At 36.0% G+C, this 11,467-nt stretch overlaps 1 protein-coding gene across 1 annotated transcript; it reads right to left on the bottom strand.

Moving 5' to 3' along the window:
* Positions 1 to 6,207: 6,207 nt before the first annotated feature.
* On the bottom strand, positions 6,208 to 7,125 carry LOC113332827 (protein MAINTENANCE OF MERISTEMS-like). Its single transcript, XM_026579332.1, has 2 exons — positions 6,844 to 7,125; positions 6,208 to 6,750 (listed from the first exon to the last, which is right to left on the bottom strand). The coding sequence occupies exons 1-2, from the start codon at positions 7,123 to 7,125 to the stop codon at positions 6,208 to 6,210; spliced, it is 825 nt and encodes a 274-aa protein (XP_026435117.1).
* Positions 7,126 to 11,467: the final 4,342 nt, after the last annotated feature.

The following is an 11,467-nucleotide window of genomic DNA, read 5'->3' as shown; positions in this document are numbered from 1 at the left end:
ACAAACTTTACCCTTAGCTAACATTGAGGAAGCTTAATTAATCATTGTAAATTAACTGATCGAGAAATGAAGCTTATTGGCCGACACGATGAATCTTCATTGAGGAAGGTAAGACAAGGACAAATGACGAATGAAGCAGGCGATGCTTGCATTGATGCATATCCGTGGAATTGAGTTGTTAGACCAAGCTCAAGAGTGATGAAAGAAAAAATAATAGTCTAAGAGTTGTCCTATGCATTAGTCCAAGGCTGTCCAAAGCTTAGACAACACAAGCAAACAGTGATGCAAGAGTATGCGTTGCTATTGTTGAGCAATTGACTACGTAAAGCAAAATGATGCCGATGGGCATATAATGCATGGTGCATTATTGGCATCAGTTAAGAGACATTATGGCATGAGTTTGGCTTAGCTTAGGCATCCAAGCAAGTTGAGCTCAAGGCCATGGCACGGTGATGCATAATATGACTCAATTGATGACTACAATTTGTTATGGGATTTACAAACATGCTAATGATGCGAGACAAATGTAAACGGTTATAAAGGGAGTTTATAACCTTGTTAGAGTTTCCATAACTGTTTTGGAACATATGTTGAAGGCTGGCTCGAATTAATAAAGAAACTGGCCAATATGCACAATTATTGGCGATTATGGAACTACCATATTAAAAAGATCGTTGTCCAATGAGTGCATAGCTATTGTGTACGTTTTTAGGCCATTTTAACTACTGTATAAATCAGTGGGCTTGCATAGAATATTGTAAAAGTTTTGTTAAGGTAAATGTTTGATTCAAGAGGAACAAGCCTGTGTAAGTCCTTATGTGGACAAGTTTTATTTATCTTACCCTTTGATGGAATGAAATGGGTTACTAGATAACCATTTCCTAATCCATTTGGATATACATATGTTTGTCCCTGAATTAGGCAGAACTAGTTGCCATACGTAACTGACACCCACAAAGACCTAGAAAACTATACAGTGAAGAATGATTTACTCAACTATTTCATGCTTGGTATCAATGCACATGCTGCAGTAAGTATGCTGGTTAGGATTATAATATGGAAGTCTACATTTATAGGGTAGCATATCCTCAAAACATTTTCGCAAGAAAATATGGACCTTATGCATTACTGGAGAGTTGCACAACTCTTTATAAGGTAATAAAGTTGTTGACCGAAGCAACACTATTAGCGTTACAAGTGATAGCCCTATATACAGACTTGACAATGAGAGAACCATTTCTAGTATATGGCCAAATTAGTCTATCTTGGCCCGTTAAGGGTATTCTAATCCTCATGATTTTCTGGCAGTTGTTATTGGTGAAAAAAGACTCCACCAGGTTTGCATTCCAACTATGTGTGCTTTGAACAATGAACCGAGCTACAAAATAGTTGTGGATTAGGATGAGGGATACAAAAAGGCAAAGATGCATTACAAATCAAAGTATCGTTAAAAACACTAAGTTTTTGGACGTTTCTAACCTCCCAAATAGAGTGTTTCTTGATTATATTAAGACTAGTACAAATGCTAGTACATACCCAAGATGGGAGGCTAGTATTTTTTTTTTAGTGAAGAGGATGACAATTACTAAAATATTTACACTTTAGTATAATTTTTTAAAGCTCATTGGATGAATGAATGAGGTTCCAAGCTATTTTGGTTAGGAGGGAAACATTCATGTATTTAAGGTTACGAAATCCCATACCATCCTGAGAATTATGGGTGCAGACCCTATTAATCCATACTCATAGATAAATTCATCTGTGAGAACCCTTACCCCACCAGAAGTCTCTTTGGGACCTCTCCATTTTTTGGGTGGTGGTATCAGGAAGAAGAAATGAGTTCATAGTGTATGTTGGGGGTGGAGTTAAGAACATGATTAACTAAAATGGATCTTCCAGCTTGATTAAGGTGGATTGCTTTCCATTTAGATAATATTTTATCAAAATGATTAATTAGTGGAGCACAAGTCTCAACTCTAGATCTGCCATGGAAAAGTGGGATGCCTAAATATTTCTCATTTAGCTCCACTTTTCTAACATTATGTGCTCTAATTAAAGACACACGGTGATCAAGATGCACATTTTAATGAAAAACAAGCCGATTTTTGAAAATTAACCATTTGTCCCGAGATCAAACTAAAGTCCTTAATCAAATACATGAGGTTACTAGCCTCAGTATGAGATGATTTAGTGAAAATAAGACCGTTTTCGGTAAATAACATATGATTAATACTAGAAGTATCTATAGTTACCTTTATACCATGAATTAGATGGTTCACAAAAGATACCCAGAAAACGATTCCATGCAAAGAATAAACAAATATGGAGACAATGAGTCTCCTTGCGGCAAACCTCTAGTAGGCTTAAAAGGTTGACAAGGAAAACCATTGAGCATCACAGAGATTGTGGTTGTACTGTTATATTGGTAGATAAGGTAACACCAATGATTAGAGAAACAAAATATTTTAAGCAAATTATTTAGAAAAATCCAATCGACTATGTCAAATGCTTTTGACATGTCGATTTTAATCCCATAATTTCAGTTCTACCCTTTTTATTTTTCATAAAACGTACCAATTCATGCGCTATAACTACATTGTTCTGAATATTTCAATTAGGAACATATGCAGATTGATATTGACTAATCAATTTACAGAACAATGGTTTTATTCTATTAATAAGGATTTTAGAGATAATTTTATAACTTGTATTGCAAAGAGAAATTGGCCTAAAACTTACTGGGTGGCTGGATTTTTGACCTTGGGGATAAGAGATATAAAGGTATGATTCATTTCCTTGAGAAAATTTCTAGAATTTGAAAAAAAAAAACTATAACAGTATTTCGCACATCAATTTATACAATTTCAAGATGTTGTTTATAGAAACCCGGAGGGAATCTATTCGGACCAAGGGCAGTCTAAGAAGTCATTTGCTTAATGGTATCTTGCAAAGTAATATGACTCAATAGTTTTTCATTGTCTTCTTTTGTTATGCAAGGCTCTATGCAATTAGGATAAAAATATTTTGAAATGGATTATTGGTAGTGGTTAATGAGATGTTAATAAGTCTTCAAGAGTGTTTCCATCCTTAAACCAACTACCATCATTCAAATTCAGGGTACTAATATGACTAAAATGCTTTCTTGTATTCACATATGTGTAGTAGAAGTTAATACTCATACCATAACTCCTAATATAGTCAATCCTAGACTTCTATGCATAATAATATTTCTGCACTTTTTGCCAATGCTCTAAATCTATCTCAACTTTCCTGATGGCTTCCATATTTTGTATAACATTGTTCCTACTAGATGGAGTTTGGAGTTGGTTTTCTAGATTTCTAAGTCTATTAACAAGTTGGTCAATGTTGTCAAAATGATGAATATTCCAGTCTTTAAGATCATACTTGGTATTTCTAAGTTTATTGACAAGTTGGTATGGTGCAGAACCTTTAATATTGCAATTAAAAGAGTTCCTTATGACTTCATGTGAAGATGGGTCACTAAACCAACATTTGTAATATCTATATGGATTATTTCCTTGGTGGGACTGAGGATTAGTCACCAAGATAATTGGGAATAGTCAGAACCAACTATCTCAATGTGGAACAGTTTGGTATTTGTATAGTGGGTTAACCACTGACCATTGACAAGGGACCTATCAAGCCAAGATTGAATATTATCATCTCCTATTTGACTATTAGACCAAGTGAACTGGGAACCAATATAGCCCAGATCACTGAAATCACATGCATCAATGATGGCCAGCTGAAATGATAGTATTAATGATTTTATTTGCATTTTGGACTATATCAAGTTGAAAACCAGTTTTCAATAAAAGAGCAATTCCTCTTGGAAGGCCAGCTGAAAGAATTATCCAACTGTTACGATACCTGAACCTTTTGAGATATTGGCTCATCTTGCTTGTAGTCATTTTTAGTTTCACTCAGAAAATAACATCAAGATTTTGACTTCTAATTATATTCCATAATGCAGTCTAGTTGCAGAACACATATAATCTTATATCTAGATGAATATGCACTAGACTAGAATTCCTAACCAAATAATTACCAATATCAACAGATTCAAACAACACCACAACAATATAATTATAGCAAAAAAAAATTTACATAAAAATCTTGATTTGTAAGTTTCACAAATTTGGTTTGAGGATGATCAGTAAAAGATTTGTTATTTCCTAGTATAATGATTAAATCAGAATAAATTGAAACCCTAATCTTATATTGAACAACATATGTGCGGTGTCGAATTAATTGGACTGCACCTAACGCTCTTCTTGATTGAATTTTTTCATGGATTTTGTCTGAATCTAATAAAAATCGAGCAAAAAAAGTTTTCAATCGAACAAAAGAGAGTTTAGGAAGAAAACAATAGAAAAAGAATCCAGAAATTAGTGCGCCATCAACGGAAACTATATCCTGATTCTAAATATTGGCTGAGCCTGTTGTTTTTCGAACGTGGTCGTCTTAACTTCTTCGAACAGGATAACAAAACCCTCCATTGTGATTGGTGGGATTTAAACGGTCATATAGTGGGTTATCTTCACAAACTCTTTCTTACCCCCACTTATAAGTAGGTGAACATTCAACATGTCATTATTTATTTTTATCTTTTGTCTTCTCTAACAAGAAATGATTTTCTTTTATTATCGTTTTTATTTTTCCACGAGCAAAGGACAGGAAAAGGCTAAAATAGGAACACCAGACCAAAGACAAACATTCATGCTAAATTAAGGAAATAGCTATAAAGTACATATAAGAAACAAATTTAACTTGGCGTCATTAGAGGCTACCCTGAAAGAATTTGGGGCGACACAAAAAGACAAAAAAGATCATCCAAAGCTACCCCGTATCTCCGACATTTTTAAATGGAAAATATATCCTCCACAATCGGTAGATAAAACTACAATCGGAAATTTATTTACGTAATCGGTAGATGTTAGGATAATCGGAGGTTATTGGGTGCATATGTAGTTTGAAAGTTTTGTTATTTTGAAAAAAACCTACAATCGGAAGGTATTTATTTACCATTTCTCCCGATTATGAAGTTGCCCCAAAATTGATATTTGAAAAAATTTCAAGTTTTTAGAATTTGGGAACTACCATAATCGGTAGACATGGAGTTAACATGTCTTCTGATTATGGAGTTGCCCCAAAATTGATATTTGAAAAAATCTCTAGTTTTTCGAATTTGGGAACTACCTTAATCGGTAGCTTATAAAGTTCACCTAATCTACCGATGTTAAACCCCACGTTAATCGGTAGACAAAGATATAATGTTGTGTCCGATTATAAGGCTATTTAGGTTCAGAAGAACAATAAAAATGAAGCCACTATAATCAGTAGCAATGGTTAATATTTATACTTCCGATTATGGACTTGTATGATTTTTTTTTTTTTTGAAAATTCACCAGAATCGATAGTTAAGGTTGATAACATTACTACCGATTCTGCACATATCTCACAATTTTTTGAAAATTTACCAGAATCGATAAGTAAGGTTGATATATATCCTCCGATTCTGGTGAAAAATTCCGCAGCTTCAGACAATCAAGTAATAAACATAACTCAAAATACATTCATAGCCCATAAACTTAAGAACATATAATCCAAAACAAGTATTTAAAACACCATAATCCGAAAGAAACTGTTAAAACAACATAATCCATAGCATCGAACAACACATTATCACCTAATTCCTAGTTTTCTTCTTAGTATTGTCAACTAAATTTTTAGAACGCTTAGGACGACCCGGACGACCCGCATTATCACCAGCATCACCTTCGTCTCCCTCAATATTTCCTTCAGCACGAGAGCTTGAAGAAGCCTGAGATCTTTTGTTCGCCTTTGATGTTTTTTTCTTGGGCGGGTCTTCGTCACTTTCTTCTCCCCAAACTCAGCTGCATACTCTTCATTATCAATCATCTCCCTGTGCTTTTTTATCTTCTCAATTGGCACAGGTTGTCCAGCCGTTATGTAATCAGCGCACCATTTGGACAAAACGTTGAACCTATTCACCTGTTTTTTTAATTGACAAAACAAATGGAGTTCACCTAAGAAATTGAATCGTAATATTAAAGGGAAAAGTCATAACCATAGGCACCAGTTTATCATAACTTGGGGGTTTTTCTTTAATGATATATCTGTAAATGGAAGTCGTCGAGGTCGTCTTTGCTTTAAGCTCACGGATTACACGAAGATGTGAATACTCCCGGTACCACTCCGTATAGCCTGGAGCTCATCACCTCGGTTGACATTTCTCCCAGTGTTCACCAAGTGGTACATCCTCTTATCCCAGTGATCAACAACAGATGGTGTACCAGAGTAAACTACCTTGATGTTGTCCTGGTTAGACTCGCTATGCTCCACGTCCAACTTGAACTTGACATCAATGTGATGCCATGGTACTGTTTGGCAAGCACCATGTTGTCCCATCACCCTGGAGACATTGTACATCACATAACATGTGGGGTTCCATAACGGTCCAAAATAATGGGACAACTCGGAACGACCCGCTATATGTCTACTAGCTCGGTCTTCCTTGTATGGATCAAAGCATACCTCCGAGGCCTTAAGTGAGTCTAATTTCTCCCTCAATCTAACCAACTGTTGCTCCTTTGTCCTTGAACGATTGTCATTGAACTTGTACTTTGTTCCTCTCGGTGTACCTCTCTCCCACGCTGGGTTCACATCTACCAACTTCATACTGGGGTAGTGGTCATAGATCCATGTCTACATAGATATCAAACCAAGTATTATAAATTGATTCTTAAATTAGAAAAACAAAACATAACGATCAATGGATTAATAGAGTTGAGAAAATACCTGGAATAGACTCACGTTCCCGACAATTTGGCTAGTTCTAAACCTCGACGCCTTTCTCAACTCTGCCGTCAAGAATGCAATAGTTGTCGTTCCCCAGGAGTAGTCCGTGACCTTATTGAGAGGATGCAATAGTTGTAGAAGGTTGGTATCTACTCGGTTGCCATTGGTATTGGGGAATATGACACATCCCAATACAACCAAGAGATAGGAGGTGGCCGTCGCATCCACTTCGGAATCACTTAACGTTTCTTGCATTTCTTTCTCGGCAGTGCCTTTGAACATCTTGATCAACTAACTCATGTTAAAATGTCTAACTTTGTAAGAGAATCACATGTTGAACTCAATGTCTGGTGTCTCTTTATCCCAACCAAAACACTTGTTACACAAATCATAAAGTTGTTCCCAACTTAACTGCTTTGTGTACTCATACTTGACAGCCACACCATGGTCATTGAGATTAAGAATCTGCCTCGCATCATCTGGAGTAATGGTCATCTCCCCAAATGACATATGAAAGGTGTCAGTCTCGGGATACAATCTCTCCACAAAATCCGATATCGTGACCCGATCATGTTCCAACATTAAGTTCTCGGCAGCAGTAGATAATCCCGAGTTGCCTATAATTGTCTTGAACCTTTCACATTCACCGTCTAAAGGCCAATCTTTCAATACTTTTGATGGTGCGGCAGTGGGTTTGAGCAGACGAATCGCATCGGAATGATACTATTAAACACACAACATATTACAAAATTAATATAGTATTATTACGAATAAAACGATAATACGTTAGTAAAAAAGAATGCGATTATTACCTCGGTTTCGTAGATTTTTCTGGCCCAGGAGTCCTTGTAGCCAAATAACAATGCTCCTCCATCTCTAGGAAGCCCAGAGATTTCTTCTTCAAAATCCGTATTTTTCAACTCAATGGGGACAAGGTGTGATGCTTTCTTCGCGATTTCCTTCCTTGTAACTCCTCCTTCTCCTTGATTACCACTTGGTTATCCTTCTTCTTGAGTGATTACTGGAACACTTTGTCCAACTTCATGTTGAGTGATTTCTGGAGCGCTTGCTTGTACTTCTTCTCGAGTTCCTTGTTGAGCGCGTGGTTCCACTCCTTTTTGGCTCCTTTCCCTTTCTCTCCGCGCACTAGCGTTAGTTTCTTACCCCTTTTTTGACGAGGCCCTGTAACCATTGTATCTTGGACTTTCTTACCTCGCCTGTCCCTAACAATAAAATTGGTTCGTAATAATTACATTACAAACTTCACAATCAGAAGTTATCATTAAAATATGACTTTCGATTATGCACAATTGGAAGCACGGGTAAAAACTTTTGTTCCAATTATACACTATCGAAAGTCATATTCTAGTTGTTTCTCCCGATTATGCATCAAATTGGGTTAAGAAACTGATACAGTCATGAGACATATATAATCGGAACAAAACAATCTAACATATCCCCCGATTGCATATACTCGGAAGTAAATAAATAGACTTTGGCTTCCGATTAAAACGTAGCCCCAGAATCGGATTTTGGTAAAATCACAAAATTGTCAAATTTTATAACTTATATAATTGGTAGTGGGTTGAATTTGTCTAACCTACGATTATGTAAATCGGACGATAAATACTATGTTCTAATCCTCTGTTCAAATCGTAAGGCAAAAAAAAAAACCTAGGATTGGGTCAATTTTAGGGTTCTGTGGCAAGCAGCGATATATAATCGGGAGTCACCCATAAATATTAATTCTCGATTCTGGTCGATATAACCGAAAACCCTAGAAATGGACACGATCGGGAGCAAATTAAAGATCCAAACTACCGATTCTGGGAAATAACCGAAAACCCTAGAATTTATTTTCATGGATTCGTCAAATTGAAGCAACATAAACACATAAAACGATAAAAACTTACCTAATTGGGGCCATTTCCTGGAGAGTTTGATTATTAGAATCACCGCCACCACCTACATGAGCGGCTTCATCTTCTTCATGTTTTTCGTGCTCGTCGTCTTCTTCGTCATTTGTAGCAATTACTCGAGTTCCCGTGGGTTCATTTGTATTAGTCATCGTTTTATAGAGGAATCGACGACGTTTTTGATTCGGCGATGAACGACGACGATGAATTGAAGTTTGAATAGGGGGAATAGTGTTTTTACTCTCCACAATCGGAAGGAAAGAAGAAGAGGAGAAGAAGAGGAGAAGAAGAGTTGAAAATAAATGAAAGAAAATGGAATGAATGGGTGGTCTTAATCGTCTAAAGGTTGTGTCGACAATTTTAATCGGTAGTAATATGATGTTCATTTGCTACCGATTATAAACGGTTACCCTCAATTCAATTTTTCACAATTGGTAGTTTCCTGGCGTTTATTATCTACTTAATCGGTAGTCTCGTGATGTTATTTTATCTACCGATTGGGTAGTAGCCCCAAATTTAATTATTTCAAAACAAATCAAAGAAGAGAAGAACATAGTCACAATCGGTAGATAAAAAGAAACTCTAAACTACCAATTATGAAAGGACATATATATATTTTCAATCTATTTTGTCTTATTAGTCTCCCCTAATGACGCCATGAAATTTAAAAGTACCTATAGGAAACAAATTAAGGAAATAACTATATAAAGATGTCGTTTCCTGAGACTACTGTAACCGAGTAAGAGAGAAATTATCAAAGACTAAAGAGGCTTCATCCACTACTAGAAAGGTTTCCAACATTACAGATAAACTGCATGAGAACAAACCAACACCACACGATAAATATACCAAGATAGCAGAATTCCCGGACGACTTGGAGGAAACAAAACTTGCGACCAACATGAACATCGACTCACAACAAACTGATCCCAATCCCTCCAAGGAATACTGGATTAAGGGAAATCCATCATGCTTCTCAGGAGAAGAATGATAGAACTAAAAATTCAAAGAATTCCAGCAAACAACATAAACAATAGCAGTAGAATCGGCCCCAAGAGAAATTGAAGAAAGTTACATAAAGTTGCAATAATCAGGGGGAAAGCAGCCTAGAGCATATTTCTGAAGATTTTCGAACACATATTCTTTCCAAATCCAAGCACTCCCTTTGTGATCATCAATAGAATATAACCAACACCTGTACAAGATATATGTACTTATTGCCCAGGTCCCCGAAGGTGTAAACTGACTTTAAGGCCTTACGTCGAGGTATACCCAATATAAATGCAAACTGAAATCCAGATAATTATCCCAAATGTTTAAAATAATAGACTGCTTCTAAAGAAGTAATACAAAAAGATGATCCTCATAAAACAGGTAACTCCAGAGACCAGCCTCAAGCCTAAGAAAAATAACCCCTGTAACAAGCCAAGAAACATAATCAATTTTATTTGATAAATCTAGGTAACACGAGGAGACATAGTTAAACAGATAACACTAACTAAAATCCTTAAAAGAAAAAAATAAATAAAAATAGTAAGTCCGACAAACAACCAAATCCTCCACATCATACATACAACTTGTGTCATATTCCATAAGATCCAGGGAAAGTGAGCATATCCAGTCGCTAGAGAACAGATAGAAATCCAATTTTATCTTCCTTGACACATTGATTCTTATGATTTCTAGCCTATGGAAAACTATGCAGGAACAAAATAGGAAGAGACCATTATTGTGCACCTGATTTAAGCCAGGCCATTCTTCAGAATTCTGCTCGTTTATCTTATCAGCCACGCAAGAAAACACCATACAACTAAATCTTAATATTGGATAGCAACAATCAACAACATACTTAACAATCATCTTACCCTCCTAAAGAGTATAAGCTAAGTATCTCATGTTAGAGCATTGCTCGCTCGAACTCACAAGTGTTGATATATCAAGCTTGTTGTCAAATTTAGTTGTCAAAATTATATCTGGATTTCTAATCTATAATTAGTTAAGTCTCGGTCTATGATAGAGGTAGTTGAGAAACGAGCCAGTCATCATTTGCGTTCTACCGCTTGAAAGCGAAGATCAACCGAAGCTTTTGGAGAACTTAATTAACAAAAGGTAAGTGAAGACCGGACCACCTATTTCTGAAGTTACATTCACCTTCGTATCTTTGAGACGATTGTCGCATAACTAATTAGACTATCTTGCATAGACAAGAATTTCGAGTCGAGAATTGATTATTTAGTTTACGAATTTCTCGAAATATAATTGTTATAGCACTGCTCGGTTGAACTCGCAAGCGTTGCTATCTCAAGCTTGTTTGTCAATGTTAGCGATCAAAATTATAAGTCTTGATTTCTAGTCTACTTATAGTCTCAGATTAGGATAAATTGTGTAGTTGAGCATTAGACTTCACGGCGTTCATCAATTGAAGATGAAGAACTACTAATTCGAGCTTGTGGAACTTCATCAACAAAAGGTATGTGGAGATTGAAACTCATCTATCATTTGGAAAGTCTATTTCTACTCTATCTCCTATATTGAGACATAAGTCGTGTTACGATATAGTTTTCTATTATACACATTTGAGATTTCGAGTTGAGTTTAACTCGCTTACATATTTCTCGGAATATGTGTTGGTAAGCTTTCGCTTCAATCAAGTTCATCTTGATCATGTGAAAATCTCCGAGTAACATCTTACATGGTTTGTGTGATAC

The sequence above is a fragment of the Papaver somniferum genome, unplaced genomic scaffold (genome assembly GCF_003573695.1).
Source record: "Papaver somniferum cultivar HN1 unplaced genomic scaffold, ASM357369v1 unplaced-scaffold_132, whole genome shotgun sequence".
NCBI lineage: Eukaryota > Viridiplantae > Streptophyta > Magnoliopsida > Ranunculales > Papaveraceae > Papaver > Papaver somniferum.
Note: the sequence above shows the minus strand (reverse complement) of the source record. Positions and strands in the feature narration are given on the sequence as shown.

Coding starts and splice junctions, on each gene's coding strand:
- LOC113332827 (XM_026579332.1), bottom strand. CDS start 7,125: ATGTTCAAAGGCACTGCCGAGAAAGAAATGCAAGAAACGTTAAGTGAT. Junction 6,751..6,843: donor GGAACGTGAGTCTATTCCAG/GTATTTTCTCAA, acceptor ATATCTATGTAG/ACATGGATCTATGACCACTA.